The sequence below is a fragment of the Haliaeetus leucocephalus genome, unplaced genomic scaffold (genome assembly GCF_000737465.1).
Source record: "Haliaeetus leucocephalus isolate CR32 unplaced genomic scaffold, Haliaeetus_leucocephalus-4.0 Scaffold228, whole genome shotgun sequence".
NCBI classification, from domain to species: Eukaryota; Metazoa; Chordata; class Aves; order Accipitriformes; family Accipitridae; genus Haliaeetus; species Haliaeetus leucocephalus.
In genome coordinates, this window is record NW_010972664.1 from 9,767,398 (window position 1) to 9,791,590 (window position 24,193).

Genomic DNA, 24,193 nt, shown 5'->3' on the forward strand with positions numbered 1-24,193 from the left:
CCCCCCCCCCCCCGCCCCCCCCCCCCCAATGAAAACAAGCTAAATGTAAATTTTATAAATTTTCCCTTAGAAAGTTAGTAATGTTCAGGTATTTTATAATTTATTGGGTATGAAAGAGTTAGTTCAGGATGTATTGACAAGTGACCAATCTTTTAAACTCTGAATTTCTGATTCATGTCTCCGCCAAGAAGCGAAGTCTCAAAATAGGACATTATGGTTGTCTGAAAGATTGCTATCAACATAGGTAGTGATCTCAGTTCAGTTCACAATGCTCAAAAGAGTCACATTGTAAAAAAGCATTCCCAGTTGCCCGAGCATGCATCACCACCAGCCACTTTGGCACAAAGGGAAACATGGTCACCCTGACAGGAACCCTTCCAACTCACGGTTTAAGCACAAAAGCTTAAGAGTGGGCACTAGTGAAACTAAATTGTTGATCTTTAGTTCTGAAAGTATCTTATATGTTTGGGCTTGCCCTAGGCATGACATTCATGAAGGAATGCCAGACAAACATACCCTGAAAAACTGTCAGAAAAGTAGCACTAGTATTAATATTAAAATACACTGAAGATGACTAAATGGACAACACCAGACACCTATGAAAATTATTATTTCAAAACACATGTGGAAGTTCTATTAGATTATCATTTTTTAAATAGTAATTTGTTACTCTTGGGGCAAATAAGAACATGCAAACACTCATGGCTTTGGGTATTCCATTTAATTTAGGAGGTACCTGTTCAGCAGCAGACTGGACTGCCAATTGAATAAAGGAGTGAAGTCAATGCAAAGCAGAAAAGTTTCCTGACGCTTTTTGTGGGCTTTGGTTGCTGGTTATATTGCTCATGTACAGTTCTAGAGTATGACTCACTCACATAATGGACAGAACATTCATTGACTGTTAATGTCTTGGAAAAAAATCCTTATCCCATTAAGAGAGAAACCTTTTGACCTTATGTAGAAAGTTATACTTGCTTCCAGTAATGGCAACGTCAAAATTGTATCTTTGCAATGAGTATATTTTGATAATTAATGCCAGTAAGATCAGACAATGAAGTGAATTTCATTTTCTGATTACAATGCACAGTGTGTTTTTAATGCTCTATATTATCCAAGGTTGCTGTACAGCTTGCCTAATACCATCAAATCTGAGGAGCTATTCGGGCAATATCAATGTCACTTAGGTAATTTATGGATATAGACCCTTTCTCTTCCTTTTTGCTACAAAGCAAATGTTGAACCAAAGCAGACTTGTATCTTGGTGGCTACTGAAGCTTTCTTTACAATCATTACTACAGAAATAGTACCTTATTCTCAAGTCACTGTGAAACTATTACACACAGTACAAGTGAATGTGCAAAGTATACGTGTCCTTTAGTAACTCCTTCCGAAGCTAGCAAAACAACTAACTGCTAAGAAACTGTGCAGTAGGAAAAGATGCATGCCTTTTATGATTAACTGCCACCTATCCAGCAGTCCTGGCAGGTGGAAAACAAGTCTCAATGTGCATGTTGTCCACAGATAGTAGTCTCAAATTGAATCCACAAATAATAATTAAAAAAAAAAAAAAATCCGAGTCCTGGGCTTTACTCAAGTATAGCACAGCATTTACAAAGTTTTAGCAACATATTCACATTCTAAACAGTACAAAAGTTTAAGGAATCTGAATTTTTCCATTTGTGCATGAAATCCAGTTATCAAAGTCTGACAAATGCAACCACTTTCGAGAGTGGCAGAGAGAGGGTTAATGAACCACACAACACTTGGATTGGGCAGAAGACATGCTTTTTGCTCCTGCATGTGTTCACTGTCCTACTTATGAAAGTGAGGGGTGGGTAAGGGAAGAAAATACATTTCCATTTGTAGTCATCTCCAAGCTAAAACCTTGATTTGAAACATCCCTAATTCGCTGTCATAGTGACAAAGTGCACTACTATGTCTTTCTATACATACCAGCACAGAGTGCAGTCTCTGCAAAATTCTTGAAGAGAAGTCACCAAGCACAGCTATCCTCAAATAGACAATTCTTAAGATACAAGAAGGTGGCAAACAACATTCAGCAACTAACTGATGTACTGGCACCTGCTTCACAAACAATGTCTTACTACATTTGTACATTAGTCTCTGAAAACCAGTACTAGATATATAGCATTACTTATGTATTGTGATGAAAGCATTTTGAGCACTTTTGATTTTAACCTCTTGTATTAACTCTGAATAGCGCTTCAAATGTCTCTAATTGAACTTGATACCTACTGATTTTCTACTATGTTAACATGCGTGTTATTCACGGAGGCATTTTAATCCCTTTGTTTTATAGAAGCATGAATAATGACATTATCTCCTGAGGTGAATTCACCTCTGTCTTTATGTGCATACAAAGATCTGAGTCCGACTTAATTGACTAGATTCCCTTTTTAGACATATGGAGAAAAAAAAAAGAGATTTTTTTTTTTTTTTTTTCCAGTCACTGCTCATCTCATCCCTGCAACAGATATCTAAAACATGGTAGAGGAACCCTGCTCCAAAGCATGCACTCATCTCCAGTAACTACAGAAGGAGTCAAGGTGACTAGCTGATCTATACACATGTACATTTTGGGCACCTAGTTCAACAAAATGAAGGTCATCTTTAGTAACCAAGTGTTTTCTTAGAAATCCACAATATCATGACTTCAAATAACCTTGTTTATTTCTGGACAAGTGGCATTCATTGAAGGTGTGATGCAATATTTCCAATATACAATGAGTTACTTGCTGTGCATATAACATCATAAGACTTTAAAAAAAAAATAATAATAAAAAAATCAAACAATGTTTTCTTACCATGGCAGGAGCCATCTACTTCTTCATATCCTACACTGCAGATGCATCGTCCTAGAGGCACAAGCCAATCCCCGTCTGCTCCACAATACAATTTTGGAGTATCACGTTCCTCAGCACTCTTCACACAGGAGCCCCGTACTTCCACCAGAGAGGAAGAATCAACCCTTGGAATAGTATCAGGAAACATAGCCAAATTACGGACCGTGAAAGGGCACTTTTTGTAATAAACACGGACTGAGACCAAAGCGATACATGCTCCAATGTCCTGAAAAGCAAGATAAAATCCTTTCTTATTTATTGGCCCAACCTCACGAACTTCTGTGTTGAGTTTAAGAATGCGGTCACCCAAGTCCATCTGGGTAAAGCTCTCATCAGCTGCAATAGTATCAATTTTAGTGTACAGGTTTGTCTTGAATTTTACTCCATGAGACTCATCTGACTCCATATAGTAGAGATTGAAAGTTTCCTTGCAGGTTCCCAGTACCCATGGAATACTGTTGCAGTCCCTCAGGGTAAACTTCATTTCCACGTAAATCTTCTGTGCAGCATCACGGGAGATCCAGTTTGTTTGAAGCCAGTTGTTTTGGTTTGGTTCCATCACATTACATACCTGGTAAGTATGAATGGGACGATTGTGTTCATCCATTTCAGTTATGGCATCCCACTGAAAAGAAAATAAAGTTGTTTGAAAACCAAGAAAAATACATATTATGCATATACACTGAACCCATGTATATATACACATGCATGCCCCATGTATATGCATCTATGGTTTAGTTAAGAATAATTATTTACTTAAAGCTTAGTGGAAAGACAGTAGTTAAAAGCAGATGCCAACTACATAATGGTACAACAAGTTTTATTTCAGAAACTCTATGATAATTTTCTATTAATAAAAACATTTAAAAATCAATGTAGCTCAGTAGAAGAGGAAAATACTGGCCATGTTTATATTAGCAAATTTAATAAGTCTGAGAACATTCCTGGGCATGTAATTCAATCATCTATGCCCCCCCAAAATTGGTAGAACAGTCCTGTTTGGTATGCTGGTGGGCCGGCTCTCTGGCAGTCCTCCAGGCAATTCCCACAGCTCAGGCACATGACACGGGCGAGGCACCTGCAGCAGTTGGCAGCTGGAAGGTAGCCACTCTGGTTTGGTGGGTTTGAGGTGTTTGGTATAGGTTGTCCTAGTTTACACAATTGCCCTAGAAACATCCAGCTGTATATACAAAGATGTTACAGTTCTGGCTCCATAGGGTCTGTATTACACTTATTTCCGCTAAAAAAAACCCCAAACCCAAACCAAACCCCACCAAAAAAACCACAAACCACCAACCTGTCACAGGCATCATGCCGTTGTTGTTGCCTTCATAAATTCTCTTTCTTGCAATTTGGAGGTAAAGGAGGACTTTTTTTTTTTCCCCTCTCCCCTACACTTCTCTGCCCCCCCCAAGGTTTTACATTACATCAACTTTGTTAAAATGTTCTCAAATTCTGGTGGAAATTCCCACATAGATGCTCTCAAAAACCCCATGAATCTTTGAAAAATATATGCTGTATGGCATTTTAAAATTTTGTATTAATTACATACAGGTGTACACACATAACATGCCAAAGCGCATGTTCAAATAACACACAATATGCAATTCTGAGTACTAAAACAAGAAATGGACCTTGCACATCATTGTTCAAACATAAATTCAAATTCTGTTAGCCCCAAGATCCATCAACCCCACAAGTTCTTCTGCTCTAATGCACAAAGCATCAATATTTTTAAAATTAAAGTTACACTCCTAAAGATATATTTTGACTACTTAAGCAGACGAATATTCATAGTGCCTGCCTACTTCAGTATTACAAGAAAGATATGGTTGGCCTGTGGCCTACTGGATTAAGAAAGCTGAGGAAGTACAAGTTCAGTTTACCATTTTTAAGCAATAAAAAAAAATACCATTTAGAAACACTGTGGAAAGCAAGACTTTACCTGTTCATTTTTTTCTGTGAAAGAGGAAGATGTTACTTAAGAGTTAGGTCCTCATTTTCAGAAAAATTCCCAGACATCATATGGCTCTTAAGGCCCATGTGAGCATGTAGAAAACTAGCTGGCTTTACTTTGAGTTTTAAGAACAAATAATGTCACAATATGGAAGTGAGGGAACATGTGCATCTCCAAGACCTTCACATAATCTTTATGTAAAAACAAAACAACACAACACAAAAGCACACAACAACATGTGTGTGTGGGGGGGGAAGTATACCTTTTACTTTAGGAGTGAACTGATCCACCATGGTGGAAGCAGCAGAAAAAATAAATAATAACCTGTAGCTCCATTAGCCTGAAAACTTTGATTTTAAATGATGGCTAGAATTCATGTGGAAAAAGGAATTCCAATTTCGAAAGGAAATCCAGATGCAATCAGAGGATTGGGATTCCTGGGCACTGCAGCATGCATCTGGGAGCTATGCAGAAAAATAGGGCAAGTGAAGGCCTTTACAGGCCATCCATCACTTTTGGGGATTCTTCCTATCACAGGAAGAACGATAACCTCTTCTGAAGGTCCTGTCCTAAGAATCACAAAGCATACTACTTATATGATAGCCAGATAATGGCAAATACTTGGCAAACAATCTGCTGACTCTTTAGAGATTCATATATGGCCAAGGGCTTTGGGCCTCTATGACTTATATGCATTCAGAAAGGGCAAAGCTGCTACTTCAGCATTCATGGCAAGACCAGAACAAATTCAGATTTGGTCAAAATTATGATGGACTAGTTAGCACGGGGCTTCTTGTGTCATTGTCCCCAAACTGGTCTGAACTATGATTAAAGTCTACCCTGTAGCAAGCAATATAATACCCCAAGTAGATCTTGGCTTTGGGAAAGGAAAAGGGGACTTTCATGCTCTAGTGGGCCAGGCCTCTCCCCTTTTGCCAAGCAAGAACCCACAAAGTTTGAATAGATTCAAAATTCCACAGGCATGAAGGATTAAATAAATCATTTTTTAATTTTAAATATAATTAAAATCCACAGCTCCAAGCCTTGAAACCTCACCAGAAGAGGTTCTTTAAAAACAAAGCAGGGAAGTCTCTCAGCTGTTGGTCTCCATTTTGCCTACCATATCTGCTACATGAGCCAAGGCCATAACCACCTTTTTCTTCACATATAAAACATGTACTGTAAGTTCAAGCATTATTACACAAATTTGCATTATACACAAATGTAACCACAACATAGATTTAGAAAAAAACCAAACAGAAGCACAAAAGGTTTTCCACATTTGCTTATCAAACCACATTAAAATGAAGATGTGCTATATGCTCCAGAGAGGTCTCAAAAAACAGAAAGCAAACAAAAAAGCAACCAACCAACCAAAAAAAACAACCAACCACAAAACCACGCAAAACAAAACCACCCACCCAAACCCACAATAAAAGAGTAGTAGGAGGGATGACGATGTAGTTTTTAAAATACAGAGCAGTCTTCAGAACCAGAGTAAACTGGCTTAAAGCAAAAAAGCCTCGATATACTACTGCCTCTTAAAAGTGTTAGGGAAAAAAAAAAATCCAACATATCTTCCCCTTACTGTAAGATTCTCTTCAGATATATTTATATATTCACTTTGAATCAATATCTCAATTTGAACTTAGAGATTAAAGCCCTGAAGTTAGCTGCTAACCATGTAGTTAATAATATAAATCTATTGCTTCTGTAGGAAGGTGAAGGCTCAGCACTTCAATAACTGGTTTAAAAGAATAAAACAAGATGGATTGATTAAACATGGACAGTGCTTTAGTTCATTCAAAGCAGACCTTGCGTGCTTCATGCCTGTGCCTTTCCATTGTGCTCCCAAAGAGCCTGCTGACAACTCTGAATTTATGAGTTCATGCATTGGGCAAGAAAAACATTTAAAAGGCATTTGCAAAAATGTTAAACAGTGGTAGTCTAATCATCATACATGTAAAATATTGTCAAAAAATTTAACATCTATCATTTCAACCTAGCCATCACACCAAGACATACTGTGTAAGATACACTTATAAATACAGCTGTGAGTTTTTTAGCATGTGTTCTTAATTACTAGTTCCAGATATTGAGTGCAAATGAGGTGAATTCCGCCACCTCAAAATGTCAATGTAATTTACTGAAGAGTCTAACAGAACTTAATCTGTGATAGTCTCTGACAAGGACACATTCTTCCTGGGTGAAATATAATCTGCTTTTAATTTTACACAAGTGTTGCATTTTTCTTCTGATAAAACCAGCCAGGAAATATTAAGCAATATTTAAATTCACTGCAGACAACAAAAAGCCAAGCAATTTATCAAATATACACTAGTGTTCTTTTGGGTGTATTTCATATTATAGCTCCTAACTAATTAAATGAAAAGTATTTATAAACATTTTTGTTGTGCGAAACTAATTTTCCCTAAAACCTTAAAAACAAATTAACAGAAGCATCTCATTGGTGATCTTTGCACAAGAATGTGGTAGCTCCCGCTGCCCCCAGAATACCTAACCTGACATGCACAAAAGCTGGCAGAAGCTGTCTGGTTTAGACAAGCTGACAGTTCAGGCTTCCTTCAAACCAAGTCTCTTGGCATCCCAATGCACTGCATTACTTTCAAAATCTTTTGATTACGTTCCTTTCAAATGAGGAAAGCCTCCAATAATGTTGACGGAAGCAGCAGCAGCAGCAGCTTAAAGCTAATTCTTGCAACTGGAGTTCCAGAACTTAAGAAGAAATGTCAAAGACACAGTTTGGAGGAAAGACTTCAAAATTCTATTTTAACAGTGTAATCAACAGCAGCATGGATAAGAGGTTACACTTTACTTTCACATGTGGCATAAAGGAGGAGTAAATGTCACTAAAAATAGAACAACATGGAATTTGAAGATTGGTAGAGAGAAGATTTTAAGGTTACTTGTCACATTCAAGTACAAAATGTAAGATTAGGCTACAAACCACACAGATTTTAGTTAGATAAAATCTCACCTGTTTTCATATCTCTGCAAGCTACTTTACCACCTGTTTCATTTTAGGACTTCACTAATATTTAACAGCTCTACAGAGAACACTATAAAGAACAAATTACCCAATTTAAATCTTCTACTAGCTATACATAATACTGAAATCTCTTTTCCATGTTCCCCACTTTTTGTTATTCTTATTTTAGACCAGACACTACAGATTAACAAAATCAGCAACAGCCATTTATTACAATTCAGTAGGTTGTATCACCAAAGGCTGTACGAACATTACAAAGAGAGCGACTGCATTTCATGTATTTTATGTTATTTTTAAACACATTACTGTCTGATAAAAAAATGTCTTAGTGATACCATGCTACAGAAAATTAAAAACAGTGGACCAGTTTCAGCCTGATGGAAACAGTCATAACTTCCCTGAAGACACCAGTTATTATAACAAATTCTGAAACTTGACTTAAATCACAGTCAGCCTCTTAAGCGAACCCTTATTGAGGTCACATCATGCTGCTTAAAGAAAAGAAATGTTAAATTGACAATTGGTGTGACTTGCCCAGTACTAGCCATACACAACATTGGATTTACAGGGGGAACACAGAACAGAAAGGACTGAGAGGATATTAGCTCGCCCTGTAGTCAGCTCCCAGCTCTCCGTGGCAGCACCGTAAAGCTGCATGTTCCCATGTCAACCCTATGGCTCCTCTTTGACTTCCAGTCCCAGGTGCCGCCTATGGGCAACAGGGAGCAGTCCTGGCACTGCACCAGTGCATCTTTTCCCATGGGAAGACCTGCACTACAGGCTCTTCTCCACTGTACCACTTGAGCCTCTCGTTTCCCACGTTGGCAATCTCCCTTGGGCCATGTGCGCAGAAGCAAGGCCAAGCAGATTCTCACTGTTTAGCAACAGCCCTGTTTGCGCTTGAAAAATTCATTGCAATATTTTTATTTGTATGTCAAACTTTACTGTAAGAATCTTTTCCAATTAATAGGGGCAGTTATATCAAGCAGTTGAAAATGTCTATTCTGTAATGAGCTGATATCTAGATAACTTCACATGCAGTGAAAGACACTTTTCCCACACGTTGTCACACTGACTGATGAATTAATAGTGGGTCTTAGTCTCGGATAACAGTTATTCAGGCACTGATCCCAGCAGCAGTTTGGTAATCTAGGATGGCAGCTTTAGCACCTTGCACAGCTCAAGATTCTTTTTATTGATGTTTTACTTCATTTAAAGGTAGGGACACTGGTTACTGAGGCCTGCACCCTTACTCAGTGGTTTAAGGAATGGAAGAGACCATCTGACCTTACAATTTTGCTGCATTTGTATCCTAAGCTAGAAAGTTCCTTCCCCTTTTTCCTTATCTTTTATACACAGTGGTTAATTCTGTAAAAATGAAGAGTTCTACACTTACACATACCTAATCAGTGTACATTAGCTCACTCCTGAATACCAAAAGGTTGTGGCAGACCTAGCATTCCACACAGTTGGGTATTAAGTACACAATGGGACACCTAGGTAAAATATTCTACACAAATCTTTTGTTGTTGAGCAAAAGATGTAGGGATAAGTACTGGCTTTCCATGCAGAGAATTGAAGGAAAAAGCTGTGCCTGAAAGGAACATGGGAGAGGAGATTGGTGAACAAAACCTGTTGACTTCAGCCATTCTGCATTTGACTACCTCCTAAGAAAACACATCTGTAAAGGCAAGTTCTCAACAGTAATAAGTCTTATTACCTATCTGGCAACAGAACAAAGATTTCCTTTCTAAATCAAGGAACAAAATATGTAAGGTTCATGCTACACAGGCCTGGTTTACTCTATTGGTTTCAGAGAGTGAGGTAATTTCGGAAATGGAGCTGTCAATTACTTCTTACACAAAAACATAGGCTGGAATTTGAAAATTCAGTGAACCTGAATTGTAGTGATGCAGTTTTCTGATGTTTACCCCTCACTGCCCACAGATGTCCACTTAGAACAGGTCAGGTCCCTAACAGTAAAAAGGATGGACTGTGTTTGTTATACAGACCTGCTGCTATCCTAAAAACCAGTCTGGAGAAAGTTACAAGTGTGTCTGTGCAACTCACGTACCCAAGAACAGTTAAGTAAGTATTTCCATATTTATGACATCCAACGAGGGTAAAAAGAAAGCAGATAGTATTTTTTTTCTGATACTTTAATTGGTTCTTCTATTTTGCCATTTTTATAAATGGTTTATTACTCATTTTCATCATCAGTATTTGCAGTTCTCAGCTGGGAGTCATCTAATGAAATCTACAAGTGAATTCGCACTTTCAACTGTTCACTGCTGACAATCTTTTTGGTCCCATTTCCATGGAAACAAGCTGAATGGTAAAAATAAAGAGAGTTTTTAAAGTTTTTTTTAAATTCCCATATACTATCTGTCTTCAGTGAGATGATCTCCATAGAAATGAGATCAGAAAGGTCTAAGCTAGGAAACAATAGAGAAGGACCTGCACTTGGCATGCACAGCTGCTGGCTGCCATCTGCAAACGCAGATTTAAACATCTAGCTGCTGTAGTGACATTCAAGCAAAACCAACTCTACTACATAACAGAAAATAGCAGAAAATAACTTCTCTCTTAAATTAACGTGCTTAGAAAATGAAGATTTTAAAACACAGCTGGCATTTAAAACATGACACTGAAACCAGCAAGATTAAAGAGTATTAATAAAGAACTACAGAATTACTGTAAATTAAAGGCATTGAGTTAATATTTTTCCCCATTCCCTCCAACTCATTTTCTTTACCCCCACCTTTTTTCCAAGATCTACAACTTTGTATGTGAAAATAGATGCTCAGCCCTCCAAAGCCCAGTAACACAAGTGATAATACTGAACTTAAGAACTGTGCCTATTTAAAACAAAAAAAGCAGACAAAACTCCACAGCTATTCATGTATTTCCTATGCAAGTACAAATTGGTATAGCTAGCAAAATAAAACAGCATTTAAACTACTTACGGTCTTACATTTAAATCAAGCTGATTTAAAGTTGCTTAGGGAGTACATATAAATACATAGCATGCATTAGATTAGCTCTGTAGAACTATAACTACAATTGCAACACAGTTTTAGAGGAAAACGTGACCTCTGTTTTCTACATAGGCAGCAGCATATAGGCACGGACTATGACAGTCGATGGCAAACCCCTCATAAAATCTGTAGAAGTAAAATGTAATTAAAAGGGAAAAACAAAATCAGGATAAATTAAAAAAACACCTTAAAGAATAACTAAGGAAATATAAACAAGAGAATATAGGAAAGAAAGTGGCAGATTATTCTCTATTCTCCAAATGCAAGTGTTAATAGGTCTCGGGCTATGGAACAGCTGCTCTATGGCTGAAGTAGTCAGGATGATTCAGAAAGCTGTAAATGCACTCAAAAAGTGAAAATCCAAAAGCGAGTCGCTTTTCTGTTATTTACGTGAAGTGCTGAATACTGAACAACCATGAGGATGAGCTGCTCCAGATGATCCAACTCTGCTCTGGAAACTGTTCTGGTTCATAGGAATGTTTTCTTCAGGTAAGCAAGACTAGGATCTGGTGAGATTTGGGGGGATGAGCCCTGGAATCCAAGCAAGACCAACTTCAGGTATATGAAACAATTGACTCTCACTTGGGGATTAGCCAGCATAAGACTTTGGGATCAAACGGCAAAATAGGACAGCCCTGCTCTAGCTTTGTAGAATGCATTGTGGCTGTTGCAGAAGAAAAGGGAGTCACAGGTCCTGAATGTGGACCTTTACGCATATACTAGAAAAGATCAAGATGCCAAGAAACATGGCTACATTTCAAAACATGTGATCTGATGTAGGGCTCAAACTACTGAGGCAGTCAATCCATTTGGCTGACCAGAATCTAGACAGCAGTATCATAATGCACCAGTGAAAGTTACTCACACAATAAAGTTTCTGCTGTCTAGATATGGCAGAAAAAGTATAAAACAGGAGCCAGAAATAATAACACACCTTTCCTTCCATTCTAGATCATGAGACAGCAAAGCACATTCAGAAAAGGGATACACAGAAAACTGGAAGGAAAAAAGAAAAAAAGAATTCACACTTAATATGCATACACACAAAAGCTATTTATAACAAAACTGATATATAACTGAAGCCAGCCACTAACGTATAAAATACTATTCTCCTCAGTACTTAGGAACAAGACCATTGTTTCCCTGAATGCGTTATGGACTATAAAAGACTCAATGACTTGCATCAAGGATCTGCAAGTATACCATGCCAGACTAATTTTCTTTCTAAATGAGACACGCTAGTAAAACCTCAGCAGGTGGTGAGAGATGCCACAATCCAGTGGTGACAAGTGTGCTGATCACCTTTCCAGGGGCATCTTATCCCCATGTAATACAACACTTCCAACATATTCAGAATTGAATGGAAAGCGAGAGCAGAAAGTCTACACCTTTTCCAGATACTATAGCTCTTAGCACTCAAGCCTGCTGCATGCCCTTCAAAACCTGTCCATGTGCCGTCTCTAGGACCTGCCCCGTAGCTTGGTGACCTGTTTTACAAAAGAAATAATAAAATAAATATATAAAACAGTAGTTTATAGGTATCTGCTACTAGAACAATGCTGATTTAACTGACGGTAAGAGTTGTGTGTTACAATTAGCAGAGAGGCTGCCAGCAGCTGCAGAGTCCTTCTGCTTAGACAAAACACTGAATAATGCTGACGCTGGCACGCTGATGAGAACAAGAGGCTAGCAATCCTTACTCGGCTGAATGAGACTTACGGGATTAACTAAGAATACATGCAGAATGCGATAGCTCTAAATAGCAATACTTATGTGATGAAATACATGGGTCTGTTGTGGAATAACTAACTGACATGTATGTAAGAAACAAGTTTTGCCACCCATTAGTAAATAAGAAATATCATGACTTAAAATACGCAAGTGTAAATTCTTATACTTCCTTATAATTAGAATAAGGCAAACAAGGACTGAGAAAAAAAATACAACTAAAAAATAAATCAATCAGACCGTAGGTGTAGTTCAGTCAAGCTCCAATAGATACTAGCTGTTTAATAGTAATGTTTGTTTGCTGATGTGTTGCTTTATTTCCTGAACATGAGGAGCTGGAGCAATCCTGGCTCTGCCCCTCGCAGCACCTAGTACAGAGTAACTGGAGCAGGAAAGTTGTAATACTGCTTAGCAAAGCCACTGTGCTGGGTACTTTTGTAATGCTGCTGTACTGGGTACATTGGTAATGCTGCACAATAGCTGGTTGCACCAGCTATGTGTCCAGAGATATTTAGAAACACAGAAAAACATAGACTGGAGGGACCTTTGCAGAAAAAAACCATGACCAATCTCTACAGTTCTAGTTCAGAAAGTTCTACAAATTCAGAGGTCCCCTTTTAATCTTTCTCAGCTGTTTGTGACCAGCTCTGTGTAGCCGTGTCAGTACTGCACTGACTCTGATCCAACAAGCCTTGTGGTACTGGAGCTGGTCTGTAGGGTCCCCTCCTGCCATACCCCCACTCGCCATGCACCTCAACCCTGCAAATTGTTTTGGCCTGCTGAGAAGCTAGAATAATATCAAGGCAGGGAGACACTTGGTAGAAGATAGTCTCAGCCCTCCATCTGAGAACTGACCTTGACTGCTTTATGATTGAATGCATGCAGTACTATAAGTCAAAATGACTGACTGCTTTTACCAGTTAACCCCTTCAAAAATTGTGCATTGCTGACTTAGATGCACAAAGTTCCAAATATTAGTTGCCTTTCACTTGCTTTCCAGATTTTGAATCTTCAATTCTGGCATTTGAAATTCCTCTTCAGCAGCGGAAAGATCCTCTTTTGCCTTTACCACTCCAAGAAACAGAGCTTTAAGCGAATACCACAGAATCACAGCAAAACAACAGTCCCAGCTATGTGCACCCAGAAAGTGGGCTATGACTCAGAGTCTGCCATTTTCATTTCCTGACTAATCACTCAGGGAAAAAAACGTTTCAGTGTGAGTGATGGCAGAAACTGTACAAATACCTCACAAGCTCCAGGTTTTCCTATTGAAGAGCAGTGGATCTTGGAGCCTATTTTTATATGGGCATTGGCATATTTAAGTTATCGCCATTAGCAGGCAGTCAACGGGGTTAATATGAAGTAAACCCCATAAGAATATCTATCTATTGCTTCTTCTCATCTCTCCCTGATTCTTTCCTAAGGTCTCTACTGTTTAAGAAAGAAGAAACAAAATAATCCTGCCATTTCTGCTCCTTATTGAATTAGTACTAGTCAATTAGTGTTTTTAATTGAAACTATACCAAACAGAAACAATTAAGAATAATAATTATACAAAGTAGCTATATAAGGTTTTTCATCTTTAAAGTGCTTTACAAACACTAACACATTAATTCAAACTAAGACATAAAACTAAAGAAGCAAAACTAAAGATAATGAGAGGAAGGTTAAGTGACAGATCACTGATTTTTACCAGCATGCGCTGCAAGTTACAGTAATGAGGAGCTTGCTGTATCAGTGTGCATGCCTTTATCTGATGCTACACACACCCACATGAACTGAAGCGATGCCACTTCAAAACTTCACTGCAGCACAACTATATTCCTTTAAGCATGTTAGCATATAAATCCCTCAGTTTATCTGCATATTCTAGCTACATGCATTACAACTTTACTCATTTTCTAGGTTGACTCAGAGTGGTGCATAAGGATTCTGCAGAGTAACTTCCATTACAGGTTGGAAACATCTTTAACAATGTCTCCAAAATATGTATAGAAATAAATACATACAAATCAGAAGTCTGCGGTTTTGGTGGGGGCTTGGGGGGGGGGGGGGGGGGGGTTTTTTTGTTTGTTTGTTTGTTTTTTAAATATAATGCTATCCATATCAACCTTATGCATATAGTCTCCAAAGCAGAAACAGATGAAAACAAATGGGGAAGAGAAAGGAAAAGAAAACAATAACCAATGTTTTCCAGCAAATCAGTTTGTTCATGCTTCCCATGTAATTGCTTATTTACTGAGAGCTTCTAAAGCAGTACTTGAGCCTGGACTCCCCCAGGAGACATCATACTCGTTAAAATGTACTGGAAGAAAACAACGTGCTACCCTTCCCCAGCGCTCCTTCCTTTCATCCCATTTCTGAGCACACAAATGGGGGAAGCATAAAGCTCTTAATTATCCTATAATACATATAAGCTGATACTGAAAACACTTCATTCACTAGAGTTGAGTAGAGTATCAGAGCAACCTCTCAGACATCTCCTCTTTTCTACATGTTGCTGCATTCTTCAGATATGTCTGAATAAGAAAAGATATGAACTATGATAATGAATAATTCATGTGCTCTTTCAGCCTCCCCCCTCCCATTACCCATATTTTCAATTAGATAAAAAACAAAGATACTTTCCAAATCAATTTCTGGAAAAGCTAATAACAGTAAAGGAGAAAATTTCATTTTCCTCTATCTTGGATTCTTTTGGTAGACAGAATAATGTTTCATATAGCTTTATTCACAAACTTTGTGGGAAGCGGATCGTCTCTATTCTTTGTGTTGTGTACACAACTTTGAATCACATGGCTACACACTGAGCACGCTTTTGTTCATGTCTGCATATTGGGCAGAGTAGGCCAGACTATCTTCTTATATAGGTTTGCAGTCTCTCCAGGTTAACTCAAATTAGAGAGCAGCTAGAAGGTGTTACTTCAAATGAATAACTTCCTATGGTAAGACACATACAGATCTTCAGTATGTTTTTCCATAGGTCTGTTGTTCAGATTTCTGAAGGAAAAAAACCCTAGAAAGTGAGTTGCAGAGATTTATCTATTTATTTGTTCTATTTTTAGTTCACTAAGCATTGTTTTCTTAGAAGAAGACATAATTCCCCCTGAGATACATAGAACAAAATTTGGCTTTCCAAAAGGACCTTGTTTGTAACACGAGGCACCACTCACCACGTGGATGCTCTGTGTTAGGAGTGTGTCCTGATCAGGTCAGCTGCAGTTTCCAGGAAACCATTTCTCAGTGATAGATAGAGGATGTTTGTGTCTCCATCTTTTATCCCTTTGAAGGGATGGGTTGAACACAGGACTAAAAATAAAAAGGTAGAAATGTCCCACCATATTAAATGATTTACCTCCACTGAACGTGACACCTAATGAAGGCATCTTTGCTGTATTCTTATCTTTTGTGGTAGAGATTTTGAAGCTTCTTCAGAGACTTATGGTCCTGTAGAAACGATCCCTTCCTAGCTGAAATAACATTAAATGTCTCAGCCTTCAACTAGTAAGCATTTGTTTCAGTTATGTTATATACCAAAATAAAATTAGAACTTGAGTTTAAATATTTCTAGCTGTCCAGTGTTAGTGTTGACAAGTCAAGTCAGTAAGATGTGACCACCTCGCAATTCACCCCACCAGCTGTTTCAGGACCTTTTTCTAATCACAGATCACATGGCTGTGTCATGTGTCTGTCTGGAACAAAATTCAAAAAGGAATTTATAAGGCTGAAAATTGCAAGTCAAAGAGAAGACAGTAAGAAAAAACATGTAGCAATAGCAAACTTAAAAACCTCCTACAAACTACTATAATACTTAGGCAATTCAGTGAAATTTTTACTGCTTGAGTTCATGAGCAACTCCATATTTGACACAGAATAACAAGCTTGAACTGTTTTCATTTTAAAAGCACACAATTTAGGGCAAAGACATTTAAACTTGTCATGCTTTCATTTGCTTTTAACATATGTTAGCATATGTTGATCAGTTTTAGCTTAATTTATTTTTTTTCTATCTTTTGGGATTTATAATAGTTATCCTTGTATTTTCCAGATTCCGCAATTGCAAGGGTAGCAACTGACTTCATTACCTTAAGTTCAATAATATTTTTTTCACCTAACTGAAACCTAGAGCCATATCTGCACCCCACTGTAGACAACTTTGTCTGCAGACATATAGAGCAGCCACAGGCTAATGACAAATCACTGCAGTTGTGGGTGGTCACAGAATGTCAACTATAGGTCAAATTAGATATCAGGTTCTTTTTATCATTTATCAAGAGAAAGATTACACCTTGCATGTTTTTCTTCAAGAACCTTCCTTTCAGTTGTCAGAACAAACTTCTCCCCACGAGAATGATACTTTATAACATTATAGTTTAACGCAATTGTTGAGATGTTAGTGCAATGTCCCTACTGCAATATACTGCTTGCCAGCAGGATGTCCTTTCAACATGAAAATAAAAAAAAACATTCATGTATGTAACTTCTGAACAGCAAAAAGGAGGAACAGATTTTTTGGCATATGTCTTCCCAGGGTTTTTTTGATGAAGGACACTATTAAGATTTAGATTTTTATTTAGAACTTCTACATCAGTGAAGGTCTTCATATATCATTTATTTAAAAATAGTTCCATGACTATTTGGTCTAATTAAGAAACATTGAAAAAAGCTTTCATAAAAGTTAGATTAATATCATTGAAAGAATGCACACCAAAAGCAGACAATCTTTATAGAATATTACTAAAAATCTTTATCTTTTCTGTAGACCGAGCTAAATTTGTGCTATGAAACACAACTTTTTGTAAGTTTTTTTTCTGTTATTTAAATGATGCTCTTAACAGACCTTCCAGTTTTCTAGAACATAAATGTTGGAGTATTCATGGGGCCAGGGGGAAGAAAACAGTACAATTCAGCTTTGAGGGTTGCAAAGAAAAATTCCATCCTGGAGAATTAAGAAGTTCTGCAAGAACAAAAAGTCCAGGGAAAGGGAGGAAAAGACAACTTCACATTCAGTTTTTATCTTCCTATTCCCTCTCTTACTCCAGGAACTGTCCAAGGGACCACAGCAATAACTTCATGTGTGCTGCAGTATATGATGTGACTACTCTCCTAACATATTTAGCCCAAGAGAGGGTCTTCAGGAAGTTTCCAAAAGTATGGCTCTTGGCATATTTAAATAGAGGATTTCAGAATGTAAGCTGATGTATTATTAAAGAAAAGCATTTGACCATCTAAAACTATAGGACTATACCATTTTTTTTAGAGCAACATATCTATCACACTGTTGAGTATTTAAACTATTGTCATCAAATGATTGAACATATAATTGTTTAGTAGTTTTCTGATATTCAGACATTATTATCTATTTTTTATTACTGCAGAATAACAACTATGGAGAAACACAATGCTCCCAGTTCCCTAAAAATTTACTTATTAGCCTATGATCAAATTGGAAAGCCAAGTTCTGCAATTCCCTCATAGCAACAAAAGCAAAACAAATCATGAGCAACATTTCCACCTTTTTATTAGACATGAGCTTGTAAACTTCAAAACTTCCTGACTCTTTAACCTTTCTATATTTGGGACAAGACCTTGGAACACACAATCTCCCTACAAACCCTGATTATTCTAGAGAGAAAAATAGGAGCCTCTACGAAAGGAAGAAGCTGCAGGATCCAAGACTCCTCACGTTTACATGAGCAAGGGACTGAGACTACCCAAGAATGAAGAGACAAACCAGAGGGAGTAGAAAAGAGCCATATAACCACAGACACCGCAGATCAATCTGTCATTATTTCATCACATTTTTCTCCCCTTCATCAATTACAACCACGTAGATGGGAGTGGACAGACAATGATCATGTATAATTAATTGAAATAGACTGTTTCTATTAACTTTGAATAAAAATAGTTATATTATTTTTGCTGTATTGTATGTTATATATAGCCACCTAAATCACACATTTTTTCTTCTGTGCCCCATTTTCAACACAAAGCTCTTTGACATGAGAATACCTATCTCAAGGCTTCTGCCCTTATTTATCAGATGTAAGAGGCTTGCATATTAAGTGTAGGTACAAAAAACATTGATATATATCATCTGCTAATCATAGTGTCATAATGACTTTTATTGAAATCACATGCCTGCAAAAACAAGTACTTCCTTAGAGCACATTGTGCTGAATTCAAGTCCTTTTGCACCCCCCACTGCCCCCAGAACACAGTACTTCTTCCCTAATTCTTCCTATTCTGCTCTTCTGCTGAAACATGAGATGGAAGATAGTCAAAAGGAGAAGTGTTTTTGTAAATTGATATATGTAGAATATTCACCTGCAATCCCTTCTCAAAATTGCAGAGTCCTTTCCTGAAGCCGATATGTTAAAATAAATAAGCATGCTTTTGCGTGTGCATCTGTTTTCTAATAAGATCTGACACAATAATTAGTGTGCAGCAAGCTGAGGTAGTTTAATATACTTCCCTCATTTCTATCCAGCTTTATAGAAGTTTCATTAATCTTTACCACCAACAACAGGAAAGCAATAAAATATGTATAACAAAGTAAATAACAGCACTTAATATCAATCTACATTTTCATTTCAGTTCCAGTATTAAATATTGGTTTCTGAAAATAAACAGGCTACTTTTCAGAAAGGCTAATTAGCTGGGTAGTCAGACAGTTCAGGTAAGCTAGGTACTCTAAAGTTCACCTTTTCTAGTTTCTGCAGATAAAAGTATCAGATAAAATTTTGGGGACAACATGCAAACTTGATGTGAGAGGAAAGAGTAACACAGTTGTCAGTGCTCACTTTTTTTGTTTTGTAATGCTCTGATGAGCTGCTGGATTGCGTATTGCTCTGGCCACAGCTAGAAAACTTGATCTTAGGCATTATAAATACAAAATCAGTAGATTATTAACCAAAAGGCACAGAATGAACTGGAAGGCTGGATATAACACTTGTGGTATGGAAATAGAAAAAAGAAAATTACACCAAAGCCTCAAGCTGGCAAAAACACATAAAAACTCTTCAAGAGTAGGGTCTAATATTTTTATTCTCTTCATAGGTAAAATAAAAATTAATGTTTTTCCCCATGAACTGGGATTTCTAGATCCAACTTTATATGGAAAACATTTATTTAAAATTTGATACAAATACCCACTATAACTTCACAGATTTCCTAATTCTTTACCCTGCATGTGTATTCCTACATAAACTTTCTATATGCAGGAGAGGCACTTGGACCCTGGGTTAGGAAGGAAAAGAAAAAATACTAAAAAATTTCAGATGAAAGTCACTTTAAGCAGTCTCTACCCAATAGGGAAAAACTGTTTACTATAAAGACTGAATTAGAACTCTTACTCAAACATTTTTCCACCAGGAAAGCCGTGCTACTCTGCAGAAAGTTCACACTGGGTCTAGGAAGTGCTGTAAGATTTCTGTATCAATGCAAGAGCTCCTCAGAGTTAGTAGGTCCTCTCCATATCCTGATTCCTTCACGTAGTGTGTCAGTAACAGTGACTCTTTGAAACTTGGTAGCAATCCCTCTTCTGACTCCACCTTCCCCAAATATATTACAGATTACTTGTCAGCACTGCCTATAAACGCAGCTCTATCGTATCTGCCAGCCATAGAGAGACAGAGGAACCTAAAGGCACATCTGTCTTGGCTCCACTTGCCCTTTCCTTGCTTCCTCCTCTCTACACAGTCATACAAAACAGAGTTTTATTTAGACTTATGGCCAGGCTTTTTGTTTTGAGTTTAAAAAGCAAATAATGAATAGAAGGTATAAAATAAGCCTGGTCCAAATGCAACAAGATAACAGACGTCTTACTAAGAGGTCCCAAGACTGATCAGAAGCATTAAGGCCATGGACTCAGGGTTTATAGCTAATCCATACTTCCCAGGTGTTATGTCTTATTCTGAGCAACTACCATCGCCACCCCTCACTACTTACATTTCTTCAGTTAGGTTTTGAAGGTTCTCCTTGCAGAGAGTGTCAGAGTGCTATTTGATGATACATAGTGCAGTGGAGTTGCTTGTGCCCAACATTTTCAAATTCTGTTTCTACCCCTATGTAACACCACTTGTTCCTCCTGCTGCACTGCAGTTCAGTTGTTTTGGACCGAAACAATAGTGTCAGGGAGCATTCCACAAGCCAAATGACTTTTTAAATATTGGCCGCTCCTTTTTGAGTGCGTTCCTGTTGCAGAAAAGTTATTTTTCATCATCTCAGCAATATGATTTATGGTAAACTGTAACAGTGCAACTGAGAGAAAGGAGAGAATGGAGAGTGGCATAGCAGAAGCAGCCTGGGGCATAAGCTTTGCATACTATCTTTCCTGCCAAGGTACCAAGAAATCCCAGAGTGAGCTGTGAAGAGCTCACTCCCCCTTTCTTTTTCACATAGTGTTATCAGGGTGTATGAACTAGGCACCTAACATCTCTTTTTAGCACTGGACATCTGGAGTGCTAACTACACACTGTTTTCTTTATAGAGAATGATTTATTAATTCAGCGTTATACAAGGTGACCATTTATACATACAGTATAAACAGACCTGTACAGTATAAATATACATGCAGATCTTATTATTGTGGACAAATCGTAATCAAAATGACATAGTTCTCTGGTAAGTCAGACAGCAGGACTTGGTAATTTTTCTGCCCAGCATTCTAGCTCCCCGCGCCTACCAGAAAATCCACTTACTTCCCTGCCAGTTTTCCACAGAAGCTTCACCAGGTACATCGATAACGCGCACAGTGGGCCCAGTAAGAAGCTGTTTTGCCTGGTGATGCGTCTGTGAGCAAATCCCCTGCTCCATCCGCTGGCGTTGAGGTTGCTGGGCACAACTAAAACCTCCCACAACGGACTCTGTGTGCAGGTGCAAATACCGCCAGCACCGTAAGCTGCCCCTTGACCACAACCTGCAAATCTGAAGAAATCCAACCTAACAAGGCCTCTGGGGCACGAGCTCCCACCTCTCCTCTGCTTCCTGCCCATGGTCAGCCTCTGCCTTGAGGATCCCAGGGGACAAGGATGGCCCAACTGGTCTAGTGTCCCTTGCCGTCTATCTTAAAAGGAGGTTTATTATACAATGGTTGCTTTCTTACAAGTGCTACTACCTCAGCACATTGGTGCTAAGCACTTATAACTAAACAGTTGTCCTTTTTGTGGGATTTTGGCAGGTGGCAGAATGACAGGGAGGATGATAAGGTGACAGTCAATATAGCGAATGTAACAGTAAAATAAGAACAGTAGTCTCTTGTACGTAGAACAACAGGTCCTGAGTCAGCTCAGGTGATTCAGAGGCTCTGTTGGGAAGCTTAAATAAATGCAAGGCTAGAAAAGTGAGGGTAAAAAAGGACTTAGTTAGGAACTGCACATTTGGCATCTTTGAAATCAAGGACTCAAGGTGGGGGTTTTTTGTCTTAGCTGTTGCATTTTGCCCATGCTTGTTTTTCCTACTGTGTTCACAAAATATCATTTAGATTTTAGCAGGTCACATAAAAAGTAATCTTAAAAGCTCTGGTGTGCAGAAACTCTTTTCGTGGGCTTGTTCTGTTGACAGGACCTACCTTGCTGAAACTGGTAGGTACTTAGAACCAAATGATGTATCTACGTAAAGTTACACTATTTTAAATAGTGCTGTCAAATAAAGTTTTGTTGGGGGGGAATAAAAAATGACTACACTGTATAGCTTCTTGCTTTTTCCAGCAATTTGTTAACTTATATTTTCCCACAGAATATGTGGCCTTTGAAATTGCTGTTCTGCTGGAATGCTCTACCAGAATACCAATAATTATGCTATGAAGTGTCATAAATTGATAGGACTGCATGCAACATTCAATACAAACTAAGCCCCATGAGCCTGCTCTTTTAGTTTTTTAAAGTCAGTTTTTGCTTACTTTCGACATTATATTTTGAAACGGCTAGTATGCTTAAAAGAAACAAAGTGCTCCAGTAATCTTTGATAACATTGATAACAGAGGCTTCACCCCCAATAAAATCTTAAGATAAATCACAGGAGCACTAAAAAGACAGTTCTAGGCAGCCCCTCCATTTTTAAATTTTTTCATCAGTATGCTTATGCCATTTAATTTTTTCCTACTCTAAGTATAAACTGTATTACACAACTGTATTTTAATCTTAGTTTGAGGTATTTTAATCTTAATATCACTTTATAAGGCAACATTTAATGGAGGGAAAATTGATGTCCACAAGAACAAAAGATGAAAAACTACAAGCGAATGAATGCTACTTAGTCTCAAAGTATAGGTTCTAACACAAGGTCTTGTTATGAGTACCTTCCTCATCCCAGCAAGAACACAATGGCTTATGCTAGTATAGATCACAAACCCCACACATTCCATCACAGATTCAAAAAATTTTTGCAAGCAGATATAGTTTGGGAAACATTGCACATGATTTTAAAGCACCATATGTTAACTAAAATATTTTTGAGGAGAAAATAACCAGTGAACATAGAAAGAAGTATTATATGCATGATAGAGTATATTTATTCAAAACCTGAAAAGTTACCAGGGCTGATTTTCTGAGTACACACTCCAAAGTACAACACAGATATTTCTTAAGAAAACAGAGAAACTGATGTTCTGCCAGATGACTTCAGCATGATAGCAGCAACTTACAAACGCTCACTTTCCAACTCCATACGTTTCAACCCCTTCTTTTCCAGTTTGCATTGGCAGGACTTCTTTCAGGTATTATCATTTATCACAGTCCTGATGTAACTACTGGACTTTCCCAGAGCTTCTCAGTTTGGACCTACATCCTCTTGAAGATTTGAAGAGCTGAGAGTAGACTACACACTGCCTCTAATTCTGTATCTCCAAAACTACTTTCAGGGAAGACATCACCTACTGAGTAACCCATATGAAAGCCTCCTGTATCAAATATGTAAGTTCTAATACACATGTCAATACTGGGGTTACAGTTGCTTACTTGTACTCATTCCCAGAGATCAACTACACCAAGCCCTCCAGTTCACTATTACTTACTACTTCAGAGGCACAGAAAAACTGCAGTGAAGCATACGTGGGTGCCAAAGACATCAAAATCCACACCGAACAATAAAATATTGCTATGCTCGTTCTTGAACCAGTTTCCTGAACTTTCTTAGGTGTTTTCCAGGACACACACATTCTATCTAGAATGTCAATATTCTCTTCCCACAGGTTACCTCTCATTTACAGAATAATAGTCTATCCTTTCATCCATTGAGTTTGTTCCACTACTTTAAAAACAAACAAACAAAAAAACCCCCACAAACAAAACCACATATATTCCAAAAAACCAAGTCACTCGGATGTGTTTACCAACTCCAGAAAAGTTCAATGGGAAGAAATGTTAAATTACTATAATGGGGATTTTGAATGCTGGATGCCTAATTATTTATTTAATAGCTGGTACCCTTAAGATTTCCATTACAAAAGCTTTGCAAGGAAGGGGGTGGGATGTGACACCTCAAAAAACTCCCTGAAATATGAGCCAATATTATTAGTATTACAGGATGACAGAATTCATCAACACAGTTTTAAACACTGCAGAGCAAGAAGAAACCAGTAAAATAACGGGGGGGG

General features: G+C 37.9%; 1 protein-coding gene across 1 annotated transcript in view; it reads right to left on the reverse strand.

Annotated features, from left to right (window-relative positions):
- Positions 1–24,193, reverse strand: part of EPHA6 (EPH receptor A6) — a 531,573-nt gene that overhangs the window by 437,788 nt on the left and 69,592 nt on the right. The window contains exon 3 of the mRNA XM_010567652.1: positions 2,826–3,489. Within this exon, the coding sequence (XP_010565954.1) occupies positions 2,826–3,489 (664 nt within the window). The remainder of the gene's footprint in view (positions 1–2,825; positions 3,490–24,193) is intronic.